Source organism: Mustela lutreola, chromosome 2 (genome assembly GCF_030435805.1).
Source record: "Mustela lutreola isolate mMusLut2 chromosome 2, mMusLut2.pri, whole genome shotgun sequence".
Taxonomy (NCBI): domain Eukaryota; kingdom Metazoa; phylum Chordata; class Mammalia; order Carnivora; family Mustelidae; genus Mustela; species Mustela lutreola.
Window position 1 is genome coordinate 35,019,684 of NC_081291.1, and position 26,965 is coordinate 35,046,648.

At 39.3% G+C, this 26,965-nt stretch overlaps 1 protein-coding gene across 1 annotated transcript; it reads left to right on the forward strand.

Moving 5' to 3' along the window:
• Positions 1-4,345: 4,345 nt before the first annotated feature.
• On the forward strand, positions 4,346-25,266 carry LOC131825513 (regulator of G-protein signaling 7-like). Its single transcript, XM_059165016.1, is given in 5 exon segments — positions 4,346-4,375; positions 6,340-6,408; positions 15,319-15,507; positions 17,097-17,175; positions 24,222-25,266. Coding segments are annotated over 5 exon segments (1,206 nt in total). The 3' UTR covers positions 25,061-25,266.
• The last annotated feature ends 1,699 nt before the right edge of the window (positions 25,267-26,965 follow it).

Consider the following 26,965-nt stretch of genomic DNA (forward strand, 5'->3'; position numbering starts at 1 on the left):
AACAAAGATAAAAGAACTTTAGTGTGAGGATTTATGTTTATTTGGCTAGGAGCTGGGCTTTGTTAAGTGATTGCTGTACTTGTGGGGTCAGAGACATCAAATTGTTCTAGCACCCTTGTTTCTCTCCCCTCTTAACTTTGGTCTTCTCTAAGTACTTCCACTCAGAGAGTCTGTATCTGGAAGCTCTTTCAGCTCTAATGAATCCACTCTTTTTATACGGAAGCTTGTTGGTGTAGTTGTATGCTATGGGAGAAGGAGAGTGATATAAAGTCTTCCATTTAAATCTGGGTCTTCGAGTGGGCTTGTGTCACAGTGCTGTGACCTTCACGGGTGTTTTTCCTATAGTACAGCTTTTTATTTTGCCTTGCACCATCCACCCATCCCCATTGTAGCATTCCCCCCATCTGTTTCCTTAAAGCTCTGCCCCCCACTGACTGTGTAGATTCCTTTTTCCCTTAGGTGAGACAGGAATGCCAACTCTTCCTCCAGTTTTTATCAAGCTCTGTCAAAGTAGGCCTTTGCGATGGAAAAGGCTCTGGGTCTGGTTCACAGTATATACCCCTCCTTTCTTGCTGGAGCCATTAGAGGATCTTTCTCAAATCTCTGCCAGGAGACTTTGGTGGGAAGATTATAGGTAAAGCCCACAGAAGTGTAGGGGCCCCCCTGAGACGACAGTTCTGACTTCTTCGCTTTTATGCTAGTCCACTCACAGCCTCCAGTAATTCATCAGAATTACCATTTAAGTGTTCTTAATAATGTATGGCTCTTGGGACTTTTGGGCAGGTAAGCAAATGTTGATTTGCTGTCTGGATTCAGCTGTACTCCAGATCTCAGGGTGACTGTTTGCCCTGCAAACAATTTCTCTGGTGGGTCCAACAAATCACCGATTCTCAGTTTGAACAGCTTTATCTTGTAAGGTTTGTAGTGACAGCTTCCGAGCTCTGGACATTCTAGTGCTGAATCTGCAGTCAAATGCTCTACCACTGAGCTATACCCCCTCTAGTGCTGAATCTGGAAGTCCCTATTATAAGCTTCTAATATCTACCTGTTGACTGAATGCGTTATTCTTCCTACATCAATATTTTATGCCATCTTTTATATGTATGATATATTTCACAATAAAAGATAAGTGAAAAAGTTACTCTCACTTGGTAAAACCTGGTCATACACTTAATCCTATTTAGGTATCTTTTGTTTATTATTTACATTATAAACAGGGAATTATTTAACATATAGTTCCAGGAATGATGACTCTAGAGTACCTAATAACCCAGTTTTCTACGACCAAGTTAAAATGATGTGATATAATTCAATTAAAATCATCAATCTATTTTGAGATTTTTAAAATCAAATACAATGAAAACTAATTCAACATTGCAATGTAATCATTTTAAATTATCCTTATCGTGTTTATAGAGAACATTTTCTATTGATTAGTTCGCTACAAATAAATAAGATTTAATAGATCCTTTTCTTCCTTTTTTTCCTTCTCCACAGATACATGCCCAACTGTATGATTTGGTGGAAAACAAACTACACATAGATATGTACAAATAGAAAATGTTAATATGTTTCCTAAGTATTTTTTATTGCTCTAGTGAACAGGAATTATAGCGTTCTTGGTGAATATGAGCAGATTTCTTAACCTCTCAGAGTTTCAGTTTTCCTATATATAAACTAGGGTTAATAATATAATCCACCTTATAGACCTTTTGTGAGGATCGAGTAAGCATGGAGAACACTTACCACAGTGCCTGGCACATAATGAATGCTCTATAAATATTCGCTGTTGTTAGTATTAGTAATAATTCTAGTCTTTTGGATATACTTAAAACATGGCCTCAGTAGAACAAGATTTTCTTAACAGCTAATAGGACAGATATGCTAAATAGAGGGGAAGCCATTTGCACTCTTGTTAATGACATTGTACCCATAATCCCCATGTGAAAGCAATTGTCACAGTTTTCTGGTCACACAGTTCTCACTTTCCTTTCTGTACCGTGCATTTCCGAAGGATTGAAATAATCTTTAAAGCAAGCTTGTAACCTCTCTCTGCAAAATAAAAATAAGGTTTTTTTGTTGTTGTTTTTTGTTTTTAAGACCTGTCCTTTGGGTTTATCTTGTCCTCTGTTGTCACTTAGAGATAAGGATCTAATAGAGTTTGGGTCACACCGTTCAGTGTTTGAAACCTGTGATTCCAAAGATCCTTTAAGGATAAAGAGATAAGGTCAAAACACCTCAAATCAACATTTAGATTAGGATGTTTGATACCTACCTATCCATAAATCAGGCGGCCAAAGTGAAGTTTTAAAAATCACACACTAGTAGGAACGTGCACAAATACAAGACAGGATTTCCGTATAGTCAGGGAGCATCTGAGATGGGGTTCAAAATCCGTGGATCCTCTCTGGCAGTTGGTCCCAGCTCAGGAATTAGGTCAACGTGAGCAATGGAAATTAAGATTCTAGCATCTATAGTGCTGGTTTTAGTTGCATATGAGTGAACTGGTGTATTAGCTCAAGCAGACAATGAAGAATGAGAAGGAAAAGTAGCTAAGAACAGAATCTGAGAAATTCCGTTGGAGAGGCAGAAGAAAGGGAACCTGTAAAGGAGGAGTCCTGTAGGAGAGAATATCGAGAACGAGATCCAGAGAGAGTAAGGGAAATGCAGGTTGAAAAGGGGCTCCTGGATCTGGCAGTGCAAACCCTGAAAATGACACACCAGATTCAGCAAGGTGCTAGGGACAGAAATCACACTGCTGTGTCCTGAGGTGCAGGTTGAAGGGGTGTGTGTGTGTGTGTGTGTGTGTGTGTGTGAGTGGACAAGGGTGGGGGCACTCAATCCAGAAATCCAGAAATTCTGAGATGGGCCGGTTCTGGAGCCCCCAGGTTAAAAAAAATAAAAATCAGAGCACTCAGTACCTTTCCAATAGGATATGAGAGATACCTGTGTAACCTATCCCATGTCTAGACTATGCCCAGTTGAGGGTTCTGCCGTACCCCGACTCTCCTTAAAGTAATGAAAGTAAGGGACATGCAGAAACCTACGGGTAGCGTCTGGAATGATGAAAAAACAAATCCCTAGAAACAGAAGCAGAGTGAAAGGCAACAAAGAGAAAACAAAGACATCCTTTTTGTGGTCTCTCACATTTATGCAAGAGTATAATGTGAAATGGGATGGTTTTGCCACTTCTTGCGACTTTGCCCCCACGGGTCGGATGCAATTCGAATTGGGAAAGCCAAATCTGGTTCCTACTCCTGACCAGAACATCTGGTTTGTGATAAGTGCTCGAAGATCCTGTATTTTGTGAAGTATGCAGTGGGTGTGGTGATGGCAGGGGTCACTGGACGCAGAATGGATGAGCTAATCAGAGTATGCCATAACGTGAAGGTGGGGAGGACGTGAGTCCTTGCACGGACGGAGTAGTGTCAGAGCAGTGAGGCTAGGGAGACGGCACCCATCACCTACACCCGGCCCCCAAGCCTGCACGGATTCATGGCTTTCATTCATTGTTTCTGGATGCCAACACCAGGTTGTCCAGCAAGTGCCTGGGGCTTTAGTCCTGGGACAACTATGTAGTCCACAGCTTATAAAGCCACACTATTTAGCCGGGGGGCAGGAAAAGAGGAAGGCAATTCGGCATGTGGTTATATACTTTTATGGTCATACATAAATGTGATCTACAGCAAGATATATACATCTATCTGTGTATGTCTCTCTCGAAGGTTTCTAAGAGAGATGATTTTCTCTTAAACCCACATTTCACTGTTTCAAAAATAAAAAAACTACCTACATTTTATTGGGTACTGAGCTGTACAAGTTTGATTTGCTGTTCAGCATGACATTCTCTATATTTTAAGCCCGCGTATCCTATTTATCATACTTGTATATGACAATAGCCTCCCATGTGGAAAATATTTTAATGTTTATGAGCCACCAGCTAACATCTTATTCTTGTACAACACTTTCTATTTTTCAAAAATGCTTTTACATGTTATCTTTTTGGATCCCACTCCGGGTACGGCAGCCGTCTGTCACCGCCTCTGTTTTTACTGTTGAAGAAACAAACACACTGAAAGGGAATTGTTACATTTGTGGGATCCAAGGTTGCTGTCCCGGAGGGCGGACACAGCAAGTTCTTCCCAGTCCCCAGGGAATGGGGACCCAGGAAGATGGCCCGCATGGTTACATTCACGAACAGAATGCTGGAGGTGTTAAGACTGCAGACAGTTGGAAAGGAAGCGGGCGTGGGATGTGAGGAGGGTGAGCTCACTTTTGGATGAGCCATGGTGCAAGTGACCGTGGGATAACTATGTATAGATCACTGTGCAGACAAGCAGCCAGGATGGGCGTGGAGGCAGGAAACAGAATGAAGGTGAGAGGTCAAGCGAAGATGTGGGTTTGGCAGCTGTCCAAACCCTGATCGGCTCGGGCTCCTGGAGGCAGCCTGGGCTGAGAGAGGGGTGCGCGGGGGGAAAACCCAAGCCTCGGAGGCCCCGCGTGAGGCACGGGAAAGGGAACAGAGGCATTCTAAGCAGCCAAGAACAGGGAGGTCCCAAGAAACCCGGGAAGGAAAGGGGCCGTGTGGTGGAGTGAGAGCCGGGTGTTCAGAGTGACAAGACACTCCTGAAAGGAAACCCTGGTAAAAAAAAAAACAAAAAACAAAAAACAAAAAACAAAACTCTTGTTCCTGAGCTCTTGGCTAGGTGTTAAGTTATAAAGGCAGACTCTGAAAACTTGTTTATTCATATGGAAGAGCCAGACGATTTAATGAATCTGGACACCTCATCCCCTAACCAGCATGGCTCGGAGGAATTTGGCTCCGTTTTTTTAATGACTGCCTGATTGTCTCCTTACACCCCTGTGCCTTCCCCTGGCACTCCAGTCCTCCTCGGTCCCCGCCTGTGTCTGCAGCTCCGGTCCTGGGGCCCGGGCCCTGTGTGTTTAATCTTGAGTGTACACTGAGCACAGAGCCAGGAGCCCGCTACTGGGGGTCCCCTCAGCTATGTGATGAACGCAGGTGACTGTCCCTCTTCTCCCCACCACGGGTTTATTTCTCCTCTCTGGGAATTTCCCACTCCACATTTCCCTAGTGTTTGGAAAGATACATTTTTCAGGCTTAGGGGTGATTGGCAAAGATTTTTATATGGGGCTTGGCATTTAAACATCCGGAAAAGTTGTGAAATCAATTTTCTGCGGATAAAGATGGACAGATGGAAATATCTGGTGCTTTTCCTTACACATGTGCAATATACATAATGAGATCATTGCTTGTTGTGCTACACTTGAACTCTGTTTTACCAGATTTTAGGAAGAGTATTGTCTTTTGTTTTGGAGCATGAGCGCCCGGCTGGAAATACTGCCTCCTGACTGAAAAGAGAGCTGGGTGTGGAATATTTATTGGTGTCGAGTTTTCATATGCTTTCCCCAAATGCTTACCAAATCTCTTTGGAGAATTTAGATGTCCTTTTTGTTCAAACTATGGACAGTCGCACCGAGCCTATCTATTTTAGCCCCTTGTATGTGGTGAAGGAGGGGGAAGAAAAAATAAAAAACAGAGATGGGAAAGGAGAAGGGAACTACTACGTTTTTAATCACATGTGGGAGCCCATCTTGGAAACTAAAGGACCTTTGAGCATCATGAAGCATCATAAAGCAAACTGCAAAACTGTAATATTGTAACTCAGAGGGTGCCTGGGTGGCTCAGTGGGTTCAGTGTCTGCCTTCAACTCAGGTCATGATCCTAGGGTCCTGAGATCAAGTCCAGCATTGGGCTCCCGGTCATCAGGGAGCCTGTTTCTCCCTTTGCCCTGACCCCCGGCTTGTGCTCTCTCTTGCTCACTCTCTCTCTCCAATAAATAAATAAATAAAATCTTTTAAGAAATATTGTAACTGAGATAAATGGGGAATAATACTGTCATTATTTTGGATATACCCACCGAGGCCATCTTTCTGGGTCCCCACTCACTGGAGAGTGGGAAGAAATTAATAATATGTCCACTTTCATTTACAGTGAAGTGAGATCCAGTAAGGGTAATAATTCCTTTACAGGAGACCTCAGTGTCTCAGATAAAGACGTCCTGTGTTATCCCCGCCTGACCGAGCTGTTCTACCAAAACAGTGGGAGGAGCCCAGGGGGCGTGGGAGGAGTGTGGGGGGAGCCCAGGGGGTGGTCTTGTCCAGAGTTCTAAATTAGGATGAGTCAGGAGCTCTGCCCTTGCTGTTGCTACCGCATCTGTCTCGTCCCCCCTTCTCTGCGCGAGGGAAGGACACAATCATCCTGACCATCAGCTCTTGTCCTTCTGTGCACGCCTCAGAGCTTTCTCTCTCTGTCCCTAGAGTCCTGTCTTACAGAAACCTCCGTATGCCAGTGAAAAAGCCTGGTACTTGGAAATGTGCGCGCGGATGGTACAGGAATGCGGGACTCTGCCTCAAAGGAGAAGCTGGGTTTACAAGATTATTTTCTTGCCTCATAATCCTATTTTGCATGCCATGGGCTGAGTATTGCTTTATTCTTTGTCTCTGCTGTCTTTCTCTAAAAAATCCCAACCACACATAGGAGACAGTTAACCATTAGGGGCCGGGAAAACACTCTTGAATGGCAAAAGGAAAATTATTACTCCAATTCAAATACACATTCTTATTTTTTTTCCTAAATGCCATTTAGATCACTTTTCCCCCACTCCCACCCCCTCTTTTCCTGGAGCCTTCAACCCACTACCATAGTGTTCTCCACACATCGGCCCCCAGAGCCCACTTCACATTGTCATTTTATAACACTTTTCCTACTCTGCTGTGTTGGATTTTCTTTTTCTTCTTTCTTGACCTCTACTTAGTTTTATATAAATCCATTCTCTAGTAGTTTCTAAGAAAGAACATTTGGCTCCATTTTTTAAATGACTGCCTGATTGTCCTCTTACACCCCTGCATCTTCCCTTGGCAGGCGCCTTCACTTTTACTAAATCCTTGTTTATCAGGGGCACCTGAGTGGCTTAGTCCATTAAGCATCTGCCTTTGGCTCAGGTCATGATCCCAGGGTCCTGGGATCAAGCCCCACATCAGACTCCCTGCTCCATGGAGAGTCCCCTTGTCCCTCTCTCACACCTCCTGCTTGTGCTCTCTTTCTCCCTCCCTCCCTCCCTCTGCCAACTAAATAAATAAAAATCTTTTAAAAAAATAAATAAACCCTTATCAGCAGATGTCTTCATTTTACTTGATGTTTGATGGATACATTTTGAGGACAAAATTCTAGATCGAAAATAATTTCCCCCACTATATGGAAACCATTCAGTCCCATCATTGGTAAGTCATAAGTCCCATGTCTTATGTTCCCTATCTCATTTTCTTGGTTCTGGTGTGTTTGTGGCATGTATGAGTGGTATTATATTATGTATGTTCATGGGTGGTATACTTTTTGAGTCTGCGTATATCGGAAAAGGTTTTTATGTTTTGTGTTTTTATTTTACCTCAAGCCCTGATTGAAAAATTCACAGTCCTTTACTCTTAGACCTTTATAGGTTTTTCTCCATTATCATCTAGCATTTAGCGTCATGGAGAAAAAAGCCTGATGCTTGTTTAATTCCTAGTCCTTTGTAAATCATCAATTTTTGTTTCATTCTAACACAGGTCAGGTTTTAACTTTATTCTGGAAATTTAAAACATCAGGAAAGGCTACCAGGGAGCTAGTAGCTGTGGGAAAGATACCAGGTCCCCGTTACCCCAGCATGAATCAGAAGTAGTGTCAGGGGCAGAGGAATGAGCTGTCACCATGCACTGGAGAACATGTTTTCCTGGGTCTCATCTTCCCAGAAAAGGTGAGGCCAAAGGAGGGATTATTAGTGTGTTAACTTCAGGACATAGCTGCACAGAAAAATACATAGAAAAAAGTTAATCCACCTAACAAAGAACTGCTATCTGTCATTCTAATCCAGCTTCCTACCAAAATGGTCTGCTGACCCTCAGATTTGAGGAGCTTGCTGGTAGGGGTTATAAACAGGATCCAATCTAACAGAGCTGACACTTAAAGGAAGGGATTCAACACATTCAAAGAGAAAATAGAGTATCTAAAATTGCTGACTGTGGACGTGCATAACCCAGGACACTCAGAAGTTGTATGACTGAATAGACGTGACATACCATTGATATCCAGCCTTTGTCTCAGATTTAAAGGGCAAGCTTCAAGTGGTTTCCAAGTAAAAGTGGAAATGTGGAATCAAAGTAATACCTCATGCTAAAATTAGCTGGATATATCTTTATTTTTTTCCTAAATAAAGTGAAAATAGCCTGAAAGATCCTCTAAATGAATGGTGATTTTCTTATGGATAGGCCAAAAACCTAGCTCTGGGGACGTCACTGCGGAGCAGAATGGGAGGAAGGGAAGGAGGAGGAAATGCATGGCTTTGCCATCTATACTTACTCTGAACCAAATGCCTAAAAACACAAGAGGGTAAGTGGGAGGAAAGAGAAGCAGTGATCAACTTTGCATGTGCCAACCAAGTCAGTTGCAGAAAGAAAGAAAGAAAGAAAGGAAGAAAGAAAAAGGAAGACTGACTCATTGGAGGATATGTGACACAGGAAGCCATCCTAACCTTCTGTTGACCCCAATTTGAAGAATGCTATAAAGTGGGGAATGGTGCTGCCACTATGGCAGAAGACACAACTGATCTGATGAGAAAGTATTTAAAAACAAGATATCCAAATTAAAGCTACTTGCAGACAACAGCTTCCCCAAACCATCCCTATTCTGCTCTTGATAGAAGACATTAATAAACTGTCCATGTTCAAAGAAAAGTAACATGAAGAAAGGAACAATCTTGGGATCAATACATTGATACTATAAAGGCAGAGAGAGGGAGATAAGAGGAAGAAGGAGGAAGAGGAGGAGGGGGAGGAGGAGAAGAAGGGGGAGGGGGAGGAGAAGTTGTAGTAGTGGAGGAGGGGGAGAAGGAAGAGGAAGAGGAAGGAGAAAGAGAAGGGGAGGAGGAGGAGGAGAAGGGGAAAGAAGAAGAAGAGGGAGAAGGGGGGAGGGGAGGGGGAAGAAAAAGAGAAGGAGGAAAGAGAAGAAAACAAGAAAACATAACAAACAACTTGGAGATAATGAGAACATGACAGAAGAATTACTCCAGGAAACAAAAGAAAATTTCAGACACATACTAATCTATATTTTCCTACCAGTTGAAGAAAACCTACTATATAGAAAAAAGGGGTCGAAGAGATGATAAGAAGGAAAAGAAAAGAAAAGAAAAGAAAAGAAAAGTATGCTAGGAGAACTTAAAGAAATGGGAACTAGTCAAATCATTGCAGAGAGGAGATGAAACATAAAGTAGAAAAGACTGCTGCCAGGGGTCTGGGGAAAGATTTGAAAATCACACAGAGAAAAGCTATACTCTCACACCGATATATGTAAAATTCAATACCTATAGTGAATAAAAATACTCAATAAGCTAGAAATAGAAATAAATTTGCTTTGGTTGGTATAGAATACCTTAGTAGAAACTCACATGAAAACATTTGTGTTGGAGTAACTGTACAGGTATTCCTACTGAAGTCAGAAGAAGAGATGCTGTTATTTATCTCTGTCCTAGCACTGTAAAATTAGGAAAGGCAGCAACAATACAGTTTATGGGCAAAACACAGACAAGATTAATTACCTGTGAATGATTGGTTTGCCAACCTCGAAATTCAAAAGTATCAGAATGAAAAGGGTAGATCTAATTACACAGTTCAGTGAGAGGTGCAGGGATTGTAGATTATTAATATAGGAATCAAAACAGTGGAACATGCAAACATAAGACTTCTTCAAAATAATGATTTTAAATGATGACTTGATTTTAATGTTACATTCAAGGTGGTAATTAATAAAATAATATCCCTTTTGGAAAACAATTTATCATGATCTGCTAATATTTCCCCAAACATATAATTGATCCAAGAAATCTTACTGCTAGGAATTTGTTCCAGAGAAATTCAACACACATAAAAATATTTATATGAATAAGTATATTAATTGGTGTATTATTGGTAGTAGTACATAGAAAGATATTTTAAAGACATAGAAACATTTATTTTAGATATTAAGAGAAAAATTATATACATTGTATAAATGTATTCAATTTTTGTAAAAGTGCCTCCTGTACACACATGTTTAAGTCTGAATGTTTCTATATATGTAACCCTCAACATCTTTACTTTCCAAGACGAGAAAGAGAAGTGTTCCTATTATTTCATCTTATATACTTCTTAGTAGTTTTTTGTCTAAGTTATTTTTGTTTATTTTAAACAAAGAGAATGTATTATTTTCTATGCAAACTAGACAAAGCTAACACTAAAACTTCCTGGATTTGAACCTTAGCTCTACCAGTCACTGGCTTGCATGATCTTTGGTAAACTTCTTGAGTTTTCAGAGTTTCATTTTTCTTATTTTTAATATGGGGACAATAATATACCTACCTCACAGACTTGTTAGGGGACAGATAAGTTAATATATGATGGGACATTCTCCAGAATAGATCCCACAGTAGGTCACAAATTAGGTCTCAAGAGTACAAAAAGACTGAAGTCATACTATGCATATTTTCTGACCACAATGCTATGAAATTTGAAACTGACCACAAGAAAAAATTTGGAAAGACCAAAAATACATGGAGGTGAAACATGTTACTAAATAATGAATGGGTCAGCCTGGAACTAAAAGAAATAAAAAAAAATATGGGGCATCTGGGTAGTTCAGTTGGCAGAGAATCCAACTTGATTTCAGCTCCAATCACGACCTCTGAGTTGTGGGACTGAGCCCCACATTTGGCTCCAAGTTTAGTGGGGAGTCTGCTTGTCCCCTGTTCACTCTCTTCTCTGTCCACCTCCCTCACCCCCACCTTGAATAAATAAAATATTTTTTAAAAATACGTGGAAACAAATTAACATGAAAACACGATATTCCCAAATGTTTGTGATACAGCAAAAGTGGTCCTAAGAGAGAATTATATAGCAATACAGGCCTACCTTAAGAAGCAAAAAAAGAGTCTCAAATAAACAACTTAACTTTACCCCTAAAGGAGTTAGAAAAAGAACAACAAAGTCTAAAGCCAACAGAAGAAGGGAAAAGATAAAGGTTAGAACAGAAATAAATGATATAAAAACAGAGCAAAACAAAAAAACAATAGAACGGATCAATGAAACCAAGAGCTGGTTCATTGAAAAACTTAATAAAACTAATAATCCCCTCACCAGACTTACCAAAAAGAAAAGATAAAAGACCAAAATAAATAAAATCACAAACGAGAGAGGAGAAAAAACAACCAATACCACAGAAATGCAAACAACTATAAGTGAATATTATGAAAAATTATATGCCAACAAATTAAGTAACCTGGAAGAAATGGATAAATTCATAGAAACATAAAAACTACCAAAAATGAAACAGGAAGAAATAGAAAACTTGAACAGACTGATAGCCAACAAAGAAATTGAATCAGTAATGAAAAATCTCCCAACGAACACAAGTCCAGGGCCAGATGCTTCACAGGTGAATTTTACCAAACACTTTAACACAACTTAGTACCTATTCTCCTCAAACTATTCCAAAAAAATAGAAAATGAAGGAAAACTTCCAAATTCATTTTATGAGGCCAGCATTACCCTGATACCAAAGCCAGAAAAAGACTCCACTAAAAAAGAGAACTACAGGCCAATATCCCTGACGAATATGGATGCAAAAATTCTCAACAAAATACTAGCAAACCAATTCCAATAGTACATTAAAAGAATCATTCACCATAATCAAGTGGGATTTGCTCCTGGGGTGCAAGGATGGTTTAATATTTGCAAATCAATCCATGTGATGAACCACATTAATAAAAGAAAGAATAAGAACCATATATGATCCTCTCAATAGACAGGAAAAATATGTGAAAAAATACAACATCCCTCCATGATAAAAACCCTCAACAAAGTAGGGTTAGAGGGAACATACCTCAACATAATAATGAAAAGACCATATATGAAAAATCCACAGCTAACATCATCCTCAGTGTGGAAAAACTGAGAGCTTTTCCTCTATGGTCTAGAACAAGACAGGGATGTCCACTCTCACTCCTGTTATTAACATAATATTGGAATCCTAGCCACAGTAGCCAGATAGTAAAAATAAATAAAAGGCATCCAAATCAGCAAGGAGGAGTCTAACTTTCACTATTTGCAGATGACATGAAACTCTCCATAGAAAACCCTAAAGATTCCACCAAAAAGTTGCTAGAACTGACACACAAATTCAGCAAAGTTATAGGAGACAAAATTAGTGTAGAGGAATCTGTTGCACTTCTGCATACCAATAATGAAGCAGAACAAGGAGAAATCAAAGAATTGATCCCATTTACAACTGCACCAAAAACCATAAGATATCTAGGAATTAGCCAAAGAAGTGAAAGATTATATTCTGAAAACTATAAAACAGCTGATGGAAGAAACTGAATATAACACAAAGAAATGGAAAAACATTCCATGCTCATGGGTTGGCATAAGAAATATAGTTAAAATGTCTGTATTACACAAAGCAATGTACACAAGATTTTACTTATTTGGGAGAGAGAGAGAGGGAGAAGCAGCCTCCCCCACTGATGGGGAGCCTGATGTGTGGCCCAATCCCAGGATCCTGAAATCACAACCTGAGTCGAAGTCAGATGCCCAACTGATTTGAGCCACTCAGGAACCCAAGATATCTATACATTTAATGCAATCCTTATTAAAAAAAAAAAAAACAGCAGCATTTTTCATAGAGCTAGAACAATCTTCAAATTCATATGGAACCACAAAAGGCCTGAATAGCCAAAACAACCTTGAAAAAAGGCATAAACTTGGAAGCATCACAATTCCAGACTTCCAAGTTATATTACCAAGCTGTAGTGATGAAGACAGTATGGTACCGGCACAAAAATAGACACACATGGTCATTTAATCTTCAATAAATCAGGAAAGAATATCTAATGGGAAAAAAAGACTATCTCTTCAATAAATGATGCCAGGAAAACTGGACAGCAACATGCAAAAGAATGAAATGGGCTATTTCCTTACACCATACACACACACACAAAAATCAAAATGGATTGAAGGCCTAAATGTGAGACCTGAGGCCATAAAAATCCTGGAAGAGAACATAAGCAGTACCTTCTCTGACACTGGCCATAGTGACATTTTTCTAGATATGTCTCCTGAGACAAGAGAAACAAAATAAAAAATAAACTATTGGGACTACATCAAAATAAAAAGTTTCTGCACAGTGAAAGAAATAATCAACAAAACTAAAAGGCAACCAGGGAATGGGAAAAGATATTTGCAGAGATATTTCCCATTAGATATTTGCAAATCACATATCTGATAAAGGGTTAGTATCCAAAATACATACAGAACTTTTAAAACTCAACAACCAAAAAACAAATAATCCAATTAAGACATGGGCAGAAGATGTGAATAAACATTTTCCCAAAGAAGACGTAAAGATGGCATTCAGACTCATTAAAAGATATTCATCATTACCCATCGGCAGGGAAATACAAATCAAAACTAGAATGAGATCACCTCACACCTGTTAGAATGGCTAAAATCAGCAATACAAGAAGCAGCAAGTGTTGGCAAAAATGTGGAGAAAGGGGGACCCTCTTACACTGTTGCTGGAAATGCAAACTGCTGCAGCCACTCTGGAAAACATATGGAGGTTCCTCAAAAAGTTAAAAATGGAACTATATGATAATCCAGCAATTGCACTACTAGGTATTTATCCAAAGAATATAAAAATACAGATTCAAAGGGATACATTCACCCTGATGCTCATAGCACCATTATCTATAATAGCCAAGATGTGGAAGCAGCCCAAGTGTCCTTTGAGTGAGGAATGGATAAAGAAAGAAGATGTGGTACACACATGCGTGCGTGCACACACACACACACACACACACACACACTGGACTATTACTCAGTCATAAAAAAGAATGAGATCATGTCATTTGCAATGAAATGGACGGAGCTAGAGGATATTATGCCAAGTAAAGTAAGGCAGAGAAAGACAAATACCATATGATGTGGAATTTAAGAAGCAAAACAAATAATCATATGAGGGAAAAAGAGGGAAACCAAAAAACAGATTCTTAACTATAGAGAACAAAGTGGTGGAGGGAGGTGAGTGGGGGGATGGGTGAAATAGGTGCTGGGGATTACAGGGTGCACTTGTGATGAGCATAAGATATTTTATGTAAGCGTTCAATCACTAAATTGTACACCTGAAACTAATATTACTTTGTGTATTAGCTAACTGGAATTTAAATAAAAACTGTAAAAGATAAGTTAATATAGGCAAAACATTTAGAAAGTTCCTGGCATATATGAAGCACTCTGTGTTAGCTATTAATTATGCGTATTTGTTTAATGGTGAATTATTGGCCCTAATTCACTTTTTTTATTGCCAGTTTATTTTTATAAAAAGCATATTAAATAAAAATCCAATATATATTTTTATAAATGTGTACCAATTTATGTGTTATAAAATCATATTTCTCTACTACTCAAGTAAATAGATTTGATAACAATTTTCTTATGTTCCTTTTTCTTCAATTTCACACTATCAATATTTTTCTTCAAATTGAATACTATTTTATACTACTCTCTTGATATATCAATGTTTTCTTTTTTTATTAAATTTTAAAATTTTTTAATAAACATATAAGGTATTATTAGCCCCAGGGGTACAGGTCTGTGAATCGCCAGGTTTACACACTTCACAGCACTCACCATATCAAATATCCTCTCAAATGTCCATAACCCCACTACCCTCTCCCTACACCCCTCCCTTTAGCAATCCTCAGTTTGTTTTGTGACATTAAGGGTCTCTTGGTTTTTCTCCTTCCCGATCCCATCTTGTTTCATTTATTCTTTTCCTACCCCCCCACCCCATTGCATCTCCACTTCCCCATATCAGGGAGATCATATGATAGTTGTCTTTCTCCACCAATCTGTTTTCTTAAATAAATGTGATGTAGAATTTTACCTCACTTAAAAGTTTTCTATCTCTATTATTTAACGCCCCCCACCCCAAATTTCATCATTCTTTAACTTTATGCAATGACTCCCACATCTAGAAGGCTGCAAAATTTAGACTAATCTTTTCAGGAGCTCATTGTGAGAGAACATTTATCTTTTGTTTTAAAAAAAAAAGTACTCTTAACTTCTTAATGCATATAATCTTATGCACACATCTAAGTAGAGAAGGTAATAAGTATTTTGTGGTTACATTTTTATTCCTATGTTAACTACTAGTGTTGAAAAACTAAACAGGCTTCCCATCTCCAGTCTGAATTAAGGACCATCACTTTATGGTCCCAGAGAGCACCCTTGGAATGCTCCATTTTACCACTTTTTGGTTTAGGGGACCATTTCTGTGACCTCTTTGAGGACAATGATGAAGATGTCTTTGTGGGCAGTGAATGTGACCCACTCATATCTCTACTCCCAACCACTACCACAGTACTTAGTTAAACAGTTGACAGTTTTAAAAATATTCATGGAAAGGAATTAGACTTTTAAAACATGTTACAGCTATTCTTTGCACTCCATATTAATTTGATGTCTTTTACAAATTATACATCCTGATTTCTTTCACTCAGGAATGTATAAGAAATAACGTGAAATATTTATTGAACACTATATATGTCAGGGACTTTCCTAATACCTTAAGATATTAATTCAGCTAAGCTTTACAGCAATACTAAGGGGTAGGTACTAGTATTATTCTCATTACAGATAAGGGTACAGACCCATAGGAAGATTAAGATTCTTGCTGAAGATCACACAATTGGGAATATAGTCAATGGTATAATAATGTTGTAGGGTGACAGAAGGTAGCTACACTTTTGGTGAGCATAGCATAACATATAGACTCATCAAATCACTATGTTGTATACGTGAAACTAATCTAACATTTTGTGTCAACTATACATCAATTAAAAAATGAGCAAAAAAATTACACATTTGGTGAGCAAAGTGGGAAAATTTGAACCAAGAGAGTATCTCCACCTTATACCATACTGCCTCTCTCCTATGACACCCGGGCCATTAAATTTTTATTTATTGAGAGTGGGTGGGTGGGACAGAGGCAGAGGGAGGAAGCAGACTCTCCACTGAGCAGGGAGCCTGATATGGGACTCCGTCCCAGGACATAGGATCATGACCTGAACTGAAGGTGGGTGCTTAACTGATTGAGCCACCCAGGCACTCCCACTATGGTCATTTTAAATACAGTTCATTTCATGTTAGTTCTATGATCAGCATCTTTTGAATGATGTGCCAGCCATGTCTTAGGCACTGACACACAGTGATCCTGCCCAAGGGAATCAATAATCTATAGAGGGGAATAACAGTGTAATCAAAATACTGTGTGATAAGTGCAAAATATTTGAATATGCTAGAGAAGTGATAGAAATTATCTCTTGCTAACAAATTACCCAGCAGCTTGAAATAATAAACATTTATTATCTCCCAATTTCTCTGGGTCAGAAATCTGGCATGGCTTAGCTGAGTGCCTCTGTTTCAAGCTCCCTCACAAGCTACAATGTTGTTTAGGGCTGTGGTCTCTTCTGAAGGCTCAATTGGAGGAGGATCATGTGGTCATAGCTGGGATTCAATTTCTCATAGTTTGGTAGATTGAGGACCTCAGTTCCCTACTAACTATTGGTTCAAAGCCTCCCTCAGGGGGAGCCTGGGTGGCTCAGTGGGTTAAAGCCTCTGCCTTAGGCTCAGCTCATGATCTCAGGACCCTGGGATCGAGCCCCACATCTGGCTGTCTGCTCCGCAGGGAGCCTGCTTCCTCCTCTCTCTCTCTCTCTGCCTGCCTTTCTGCTTACTTGTGATCTCTGTCAAATAAATAAATAAAATATTAAAAAAAAAAAAAGCCTCCCTCAGTTCTTCGCTATCTAGGCCTTTCTATAGGATCCTAACAGTGTTTGAGAGATCCAGTTTCTCTGTGTGCTCACCAGCATTTGGTATGATCATGATTTTTAATTTTATCCCCACTTGGATGGTTGTATGATACAGTTTTTATTGGGGTTTTACTTCAGTCTCATTTCTTACATGTAGCTGTTGTGTTTTTACTGACTGCTTGTGAGTATTCAGTGATTTTGTCCACCATGGCAGAAGGTAACTCACATCAGCTTTGTATGGGGTCTAGAAACTGTTCATCAAACACTTCCCATAATTATTTATCCATTCCTTTGGGTTTTACCCTATACATACATACACTAGTAATCAGCCAAAGACTCAAAGAGACTCCATGCAGATTTCTGGAGTCTCCAACTTTGGAGACCTTAACATGTACACTGTGAATTTTTATGACTTCTAGTTTCTCAGAATGCTTGGGGGAGGTTCAGTTGGTTAAGTCTCCAACTCTTGATTTTGGCTCAGATCATGATCTCAGGGTCATGAGATTGAGCCCAATGTCAGGCTCCATGCTTGGTGTGGAGCCTGCTTAGGATTATCTCTCTCTGTCTCTCACTCCCCCTTTGCCTGTCCCACATACACACACACTCTCTCTCAAAAAAATAAAAATAAAGAAATAAAATGAATAGAACCTTCTGATTTCTCACATCTTTCATTTTTCCAAATGTAGCAGTCACCACCTTTACCGTACTCAGCTTCTCTTGGTTAAAATAGACCCTTCCATCTTCTTATCTCATCTCCTAGACCTCCTTCAAGACTCAGCAGGGATCCTGTGGTAGATTCAGTAATGGTGTCCCAAAGATGTCTATACCTTAATCCCCAGAGCCTGTAAAAGTATCTTCTTTCATGGTAAATGGGCTTTGCAGATGTGACTGAATGGAGGATCTTGAGCTGGAGGGATTATCCTAGATTACACAGATGGGTGCTACATAATAGCACTATCATGAAAAAGACAAAGGAGACACAGAATGAAAAGAGAAGATAGAAACAGAGATCAGAGGCAAAAACAATACTACGCTGCTAACTTTGTGGATGGATGGAGGAAGGGGCCACAAGTGAAGGAATGCAGGTGGCCTTTAGAAACTTTAAATGTCAAGGAAGGAGATTCTTACCGGGAGCCTCCTGAAGGAATATAGGCCAAATGAGACCTTGATTTTAGCCCACTGAAACAGTACAGACTTCCAACCTCCAGAAATGGAAGAGAATAAATTTGTGTTTTTTCAGCTACGAAGTTTATAGTAACTTGTTACAACAGATAAGACTGTCTTTTGTCTGTGCTTTCAGTCTTCCTCCTTTGCTTGGTTCCTCCCCCTCCCCTTGGAAATGCTCTCGAGCTTCTCTGAAGTCAGCTCCTGGATTCTCTAGGACAGTCCTTCACCATCCTCCTCCTTATTGCTCCTGGGCCCTATCACCACTTCGTTCTCTAGAAACTGAAGTAAGTCCCTGCCTGCCACATACCAGAATCTCTTCCTGGAATTTTAACTAGAGGCTCATCCTTTGACTTCCTTCTCAGTGTCTCTGCGGCATTTGATAAAATGGATTGCTCAATGTACAATCGCTACCCCTTTAAGAAAAGACTTTATTTTTACAACTGTTTTACAATGACAGGAAATGGAGAAAGTCGTACAGTGGGTTCCCGTAAATACCCTTAGCCAGTTCCCCTATTGTTAACATTTGTGTGGTATATTTGTTACAACTTATGAATTATTAATGTATTATTTATTGTTAACTACATTCTATATGATATGTAGATTTCCTTAGTTCTTGTCTACTTTTTTTTTTTTTTTTTTTCTGTTCCAGGATCCCATCCAGACTATCATAAAAAACATTTACTTGTCATTTCTCCTCAGGCTACTCTTATCTGCAATGGCTTCTCACACTTGGGTTTTGTTGTTGTTGTTGTTTGTTTGTTTTTAGATGACTCACAATTTTGAGGAGTACTGGTCAGATATTTTGTAGAATGTTCCTCAGTTTGAGTTTGTATGATGATGTCCTCATGATTAGACTGGGATTATGAGTTTTGTGGAAGAACAAAACAGAGGTGAAGTGCCGTTTTCATAATGTCAGGTAAGGGTACATGCTCTCCACATGATTTATGGATGTTAAGGTTAACGATCACTTGGCTGAGGCAGGGCTTGCCAGGGCTCTCCACTGTAAAGTTCCTCCTTTTTCCCCTTTTCATACTCTCCTCTGTGGAATAAGGCACTATGTGCAGCACATACTTAAGGAGTGAGGACTTATGGTTCCCCTACCTTTTCTTCTAAATCTCCTACCTTGAATTTTCCCACAGAGCACAATCTTGGTTTGTTCCCTCTTTATCACGTTGATATTCTAAACCTAAGTCTAACCAAATGTCCTGTGTCAGTGGTGTCTCCTTTTCTCTCCTCAATAATACTCTCCTATCCACTGCACTGCTCTATCTTCTCCTGCCTGCAAGAGACTTCCAAAGGTGTAACCTTAGCACTGGCCCCTCTCCTGAGCTCAAAAGCCAGATATTTCCACAATATTCATCTGCAAGCAGGTGTCAGTTCAATCTTTCAACACTGACCTCTTTGTTTCTTCATTTCTACTAAGGGTTTGTCTAATTGCTGTGTTTGTCCAGTCATGAAACCTTAGAGCAACATCAAGTTCTTCTTGCTTACACCTAATTCAGCCACATTATCAGTTCCTAAAATCATTAAATCATTCATATGAAATATCTCTCTCCTCAATCTCTTCTTTTTATCCATGGTCACCCAGAGTCAGGCCCTCACCTTCTCTCATCTAGGTAGTTTCAGTGGTGTCCATCCATATACCCCTTTCTTCACAGTCTATTCTATGCCCTTGGTCAGATGGTTCATTCAATACAGCTAAAGTTACAGTATTTTGAGGTAAACATCTCTAGTGGCTCCCTGTTAGTGAATATCTCCTTCCCTTCCTTCATACACCCACTCTACCATCACCGTCACCAACACCACCAATTACTGAATGACAAGCATTTTACTCAGTGCTAGTGGGCTAGAGACAAATTGTTGAAATGTGGCTCCTGACAACCAAGGAGAGGATACATTCTTCACAGTGACATGTAAGGCACAAAATATTCTAGTCTCTACCTCCAAATACATCCTCTGTTCACCTACTCAAAGGTCTAATATAAATGCTGCTTTAGACATATTATTTAATCAATCTAGAACATCCTGGATTCCGAGACAACCCCATTACAAACATACACAGACACACAAACACACAGAGTGAAGTTGTCTGTCTTGTCTTGAAATTCATACAGCATTCTCTTTATCTTTAACGCATGGGACTTTCTCCCCTACACTCATTATCATCCTCTGTGTACATGCCTTTTATCCCTCCCCAGACTGGTAGTTCCTCCAAGTCACTGCTGTGCTTAAGATATGTCTTATCTCCTCTAGTGCTTGCAGAAAGTGGACCCCCAGTAAATCATTTTGACAGGTTACCTTGCTTTGTGTTATAGAGAAGTCCTTGAAGTGAGAAACAGGGCCTAGATAATTACTGTCAACCTTGCCCTGTGTATTGTACAACACTCTCAGAAATGGGCCACAGTTTGTATCCAGTTTGGTACACATCAAATCATTATCTGTCTGCCATATTAGTATGGTTAGAATTTAGTTTAGTTTTAGTTAGAATCAGTAGGAAAAACTTTATCAATAAGAAACAAAGTGAAAAACAAAGCTCAGGGTATCTGTACCTACTTAAATAGCTTTTACTTAGCAGCTTCCTAAATCCCTTGCCAGACAAGATATTTTAAGCATCTTGCCACTCTTTAATTGTGTAAAATAACCATGGTTTTAGGGCTGAACTTCACTCTTTAATTGTGCAAAATAACCATGGTTTTAGGGTTGAATTTCTAAGTGATTTTTCTCTTTTGTGTACTTTCCAGAATTCATTTCAGACATAGTTTTCAATTTTGAATAGTAATATTTCAAATCAACCCCAAGGTAAAAGTTGTAGGACAACATAAAAAATGAAGTCACTTTTCATGTGTTTCCCATTGGCAAATTACTGTGTTTTTTCTGCCACCAGGCTTCATCTAATGATGTGACCTTTACCGTGCTAATAGACAGCAAACAAAAATCTGCCAAACTGTGATAAAATATAGGTTTTAAATATAAAATGAATTAAGCTAAGAAGATTTATAAAGGTCAAAAGCATGGAAAGAATTAAGTTGAAACAGTGATTTGTGTTTGACACATGTTGTACCAGATTTTCTCCAAGGTTATTTTTTGAAATCTTAATGTGTAATAGCTATACAAGAGACTGTACTTTTTTTTTTTTTTAAGTAACACTACAGTAGTGTTGACTAATGTTTGTTTAAGCTCAGATATTAGCTTATTCAACTATTATATACCGAATATGCACCAAGTAATAGGACACACTCAATAAACTCAGTAACAATCCTTAACATCTTACAAAATACAATTTAATAGGCGTGAGAGATAAGCAAATTTTAACTATTTCAGGAGAAATGCTGGTGGAAGCTGTATCTCCCTCACAAAGACTTCTAAGAGGATGGAGTCTGCCGGGCATACAGAAGGAGAAAGAGACTGCACACATAAAGCACAGAGAAAATACATACATAGAAATACATATGTACATAGAAATACATACATACATAGAAATACATAGAAAGTACAGAGGAGAAAAACAGTGCACTTTTGAAACTGAGAGAACCGAAAGAAAAGTCACTTATGGTGTGAGTCAAGCTTGAGAGTGTAAAAGATTAAAAATTGGTGATTCTCAGCCAGAGATGAGTTTGGCCCCAGGGACATTTGTCAATGTCTGGAGATACTTCTGGTTACCATCACTGAGAGTGTATAGAGGCTTGCTGGCATCTAGTGAGTAGAGGTGAGTAGATGCTACTACCCAGACTTGAGTGCACAGGACAGCCCCTACCACAAAGAACACTCTCCTCATCAGTAGTGCCTAGGCTAATGCTGTTACAAATAAACCTGTAGACTTACATTAGGGTTAGGTGACAAAATTAACTGAAGGAGTTTGGGATTTGTGCTGGGAGTCATGGGGTACCAGTGAGGGACTTAATCACATGGTTTTGGGTTTTTTTTTGTGTTTTTTTTTTGTCATTCCAAGAGACACTCTATTATCATGGTTGTAATTAGATATTTGTTTATGGTAACTCTCACTCATGGGATTGGAAAATAGTGCTTACTATGAATTACATCCACCAGTCATACAAAAGTTGAAAGAGCACCATTGTGGAAAGTTTGCTAGAAGTTTAAAAGCCAACAGGAAAGATGCCTTAATTCTTTGGTCCTTGCCAAATGACCATATGCCATATGGTCCTTGCCGTATTATGTCGCAATATAATCTTTAAAATCTGTATATTTATTTTATGGGAGTCTCTCCTGCCACAGAGTCAAGCCAGGCACCCACTCACATGAATCTGGAGCTCTCCTGGAGCTCAACAGAAGATCACAATGAACCACTGTTCAGTTTCAAAAAGAAAAACAGAAACATCTCTTATGTCCAGTGCAAAAAGGAATCATCCAAAGTTTCAGAACAGGCTTTCTTAATTTTCTTTTTCTTCTCTTTTCTTCTTCTTTTAAAAATTTTTTTTAGTCCAGTGCCTTTTGAACATCTGGACAATTATGACCTCTCTTTTTAGAAATATGCACTTATCCTCCCAAATACTGCTTCTAATTTCAGGGGTTCATGGACCATATAGAGAGATATAGTGATTTCTCACATGATGCTGATGTTCCCCAAAATATCTAAAGGCCAGATTTATAGCAACAAAAATTTGCCAAAGGAAATACAGCACAATTTAGAATCATCCAGAGAAAGCTTTGCATTTTTTAATCAATGAAAAGCTCTTTCCAAAAAAGCTAAGATACCACTTGTGTCATCTTGCAGAATATAAGTAATATTGCATCACAGCAAAAAGAAAGTCAATGGAAATGAGCAATTTTTCTTATGATCTATAATGAGGACAATATGTTGCTCTGGTTACAATAACCTCTGTGATGAACAATTCTGTAAACCATGAGCTTTCTGCTGATTCCTGTTCATGTAATCATTACTTTCTCTAAAAATAGTGATTGATTACAGTCTCAGTGTCTTATAAATGGGAAAAAAGGGTGAATTGATTTTGCTTGCATTCATTATTGCTCTTCTCTTCTACAATCTAGCACTGAACTGTCAATTCCCTTTACCTTCCTGCACCACAGATGTCCCAATTGACTTAGTCAGGAGAGAACGGCCCCCAGAATACCCACACAGTGATAAACACACACATGCATACACACATACACACATCTCATCAGGTCTTTGGAGGAGATAATACATGCTTATTTAATGGTTTCTATGTCTAGTGACATGAAGACCATTAACCCACTGTATTTTCTCCTTCTTGTCTGTCAATAGACCCTTCATTTGTCTCACTTGTTAGTTTCTACAAAGACTCCGAGCATCTGCTTTATCTCCACTTCTCTCTGGGATTTCTAGTAATTTTTTCACTTAAGCCAAATTCCCCATAACAATCTGAATGTCCCCCGGCACCCTTTAGATTGGGTTTTTGTGTACTTTATGAATCTGAGGCGAAATTAAAATCTAGTCAGAATCAAGGTGTCAGCTGGGATGCAGGGTCTTCTTACAAGCTCATTGGTTGTTTGCAAAACTCATTTCCTTCCCATGCTTTTCACACCTCTGGTTCCATCTTTAAGCAGTAAAGGTGGCTAGAGTCCTTCTCATACTTCCTGTCTCTCTCTTCACTTTCTGCCACATTTCTTTGACTCTAGTGGGAGAAAGTTCTCTGCTTTTAAGGGCTCATGGGATTAGATTGAGTTTACCTGGGTAACATAGGGTTTTCTCTATCTTAAGGTTTCTAACCTTAATTACTTCTAATAGTCTCTTTGCCATGTAACATAACATACTTGTATGTTCCACTGATTAGGGTTTAGATATCTTTGGGGATCATTATGCTACCACAGACACCTAGAGATAAAAAGTGTCATGGACATTCAGAGGAGAGCTGGGGTAATCAGTTCTAATTAGAACTGATATGGGAGGCCCTTGCCAGGGGCTGGGCTGAGTAACCCGCTCAGGTTCGCTTTCGGGAGCTTTTGTTCCCTGAGCACTTTCTGTAGAGTTCCAGAAGAGGGGAATGAAAATGGCGGCCGCCCAGTCTCTGGCCTGGAGGTGCCGAGAGCCCGGGGCCCCACTCTGCAGTGTGCCCTCAGAGAAAAGTGCTCAATCATTCTCACCTCCCTGGTCTCCAGCCGTGCTCCCAGCTCACCGAGCCTGCGACCGGTTTAAGACTGGATGTGTAAATACCACTGAAGTGGACATCAAAAAGTCATCCAGAATGAAAAACCCACACAAAACACACAAGTCTGTCTATGGTTTACAAAATGACATCAGAAGTCACAGCCCTACCCACACCCCCACACCAGAAACTAAACCTCCAACAGAAGATGAGCTACAGCAACAGATTAAATACTGGCAAATACAGTTAGATAGACATCGGTTAAAAATGTCAAAAGTTGATGATAGTCTGTTAAGTTACACGGAACAATTCTTAGAATATGACCCATTTCTTGTGCCACCTGACACTTCGAACCCATGGCTATCTGATGATACTACTTTCTGGGAACTCGAAGCAAGCAAAGAACCAAGCCAGCAGAGGGTAAAGCGATGGGGTTTTGGCATGGATGAAGCATTGAAAGACCCCATTGGGAGAGAACAGTTCCTTAAATTTCTAGAGTCGGAATTCAGTTCAGAAAATTTAAGATTCTGGCTAGCCATGGAGGACCTGAAGAAAAGGCCTATTCGAGAAGTCCCTTCCCGAGTGTAGGAAATATGGCAAGAATTTCTGGCTCCCAGAGCCCCCAGCACCATTAACTTGGATTCTAAGAGCTATGACAAAACCACACAGAATGTGAAGGAGCCCGGGTGGTACACGTTCGAGGACTCTCAGGAGCACATTTACAAACTGATGAAAAGTGATTCATATCCACGTTTTATAAGATCCAGTGCCTACCAAGAGCTTCTACAGGCAAAGAAAAAGGGGAAATCTCTCACGTCAAAGAGGTTAACAAGCCTCGTTCAGTCTTACTAAAAGGATCACCTTGTAGCATGGAAGAGACTGGAGTCACTGCATATACTTTGTAGCTCTTTGTTATTACCTGGAGCAGAGGACATTAGACCAAGATGTTGCATGAGTAAAGGACCTGAATTGTTCTCTCTTTGTGTACATTAAGGCGTTGCCATTTCAAGTGACTCTACCATCTCGATGCCTCCATTTCAAAATGCTGTCTGCTTACTTTCTCCTTGTACTACGCTGGATCTGTGTCTTTTCCTTTTTAACAAGTTTAAGTGAAGTAAACCCTTTTTCCCCCTTTCTCTTTCTCTTAAAGCTTCTGCTAGACACATGGTTCACTGAAAATTCACTCAAACACTGGAAGAATTGTAAAAAAAAATATATATATATATATCAATAAGTATACATATGGATTCACATTTATTAAACAATAAATTAGCAAGGAAAGTTTCATTTCACCAATGTGTTCACAGTCAGAAACAAGCTCCTGTCTTTGTTGTCTGTACTTTCTCGGTTAATGTTTCTTGCATTTATTTTTATACCATACTTAAATAAGAAACACCTTTTATTTATTTTTTTTTTAAGATTTTATTTATTTATTTGACAGAGAGAAATCACAAGTAGGCAGAGAGGCAGGCAGAGAGAGAGAGAGGAGGAAGCAGGCTCCCTGCTGAGCAGAGAGCCTGATGCGGGACTCGATCCCAGGATCCTGAGATCATGACCTGAGCCGAAGGCAGCAGCTTAACCACTGAGCCACCCAGGCACCCAAGAAACACCTTTTAATCCAAATGTATTAAAGTTGATCCCTTCTCTGTAAATTTGTTATGTTTATATTGTTGTTTTATCTTTCATTAAAAGATGCAGAATCTCAAACAAACAAAAAAAAAAGAACTAATATGGGAGATCAAAACCACAAGGAGATATCACCTCACACCTACTGAAGGGCTGTCATCAAAAGACAAGAGATAACATGTGTTGGCAATAATGACAAGAGAAAGGAACCCCTGTGCATGGTTTGGGGAATGAAAATTGCTGCAGCCACTATGAAAAACATGTATGTATGGAGATTCTTTAAAAAATTTAAAATAGAACTATCATGTGGTCCAGCAATCCCACTTCTGTACATATATTCAAAGGAAATGAAATCAGGATCTTGAACAGATATCTGCACTCCCATGTTCACTGCAGCATTATTTGCAAGAGCCAAGACATGGGAACAACCTAAGGGTCCATCAGTGAATGAATGGATGAAGGAGATGTGGTATGTATTATAATGGAGAGAAAGAAGGAAAGCCACGAGAAAGAAGGAAATCCTGCCATTTTGACAACACGGATGGACCATAAGAGCACTATGCTAAGTCAAGTAATTCAGAGAAAGACAAATAGTGTGTAACATCACTTATATGTGAAATCTGAAAAAGCTGAACTCAGAGAAATAAAGACTAGAGTGACGGTTAACCAGTATATGCGGTGAGGGCAAAGGAAATGGGGAGACGCTGGCCAAGAGATGAAAACTTTCATTTAGAAGATGAATCCATTTTGAGGATCTGATGTATAGTGCCATGATTATATATAACAGTATCACATTATATACTTGAAAGGGGCTAAGAGAATAGATCTTAAATGTTCTCACCACAAAAAAGAAATAGTAGTTATGTAAGGTGATGGATGGTCTTAATTAACACTTGAGGAGTGATGATTTTGCAATATGTAAGTGTATCAAATGAACATGTGATACTCCTTAAACTTGTACAGTGCTGTATGTCAATTAAAATTAAAAAATTTAAATAAAAACATTTTCTAAAACTAAATGTTAGAAGAAGAACCTTTATGGAAGAACTATATAATTAAAACTATTAGAAGTGGGACCTTGGGTTTCTAGCTGGACCTTAAGTTTTGAATAGAATTTTTAGTAGAAGCTTG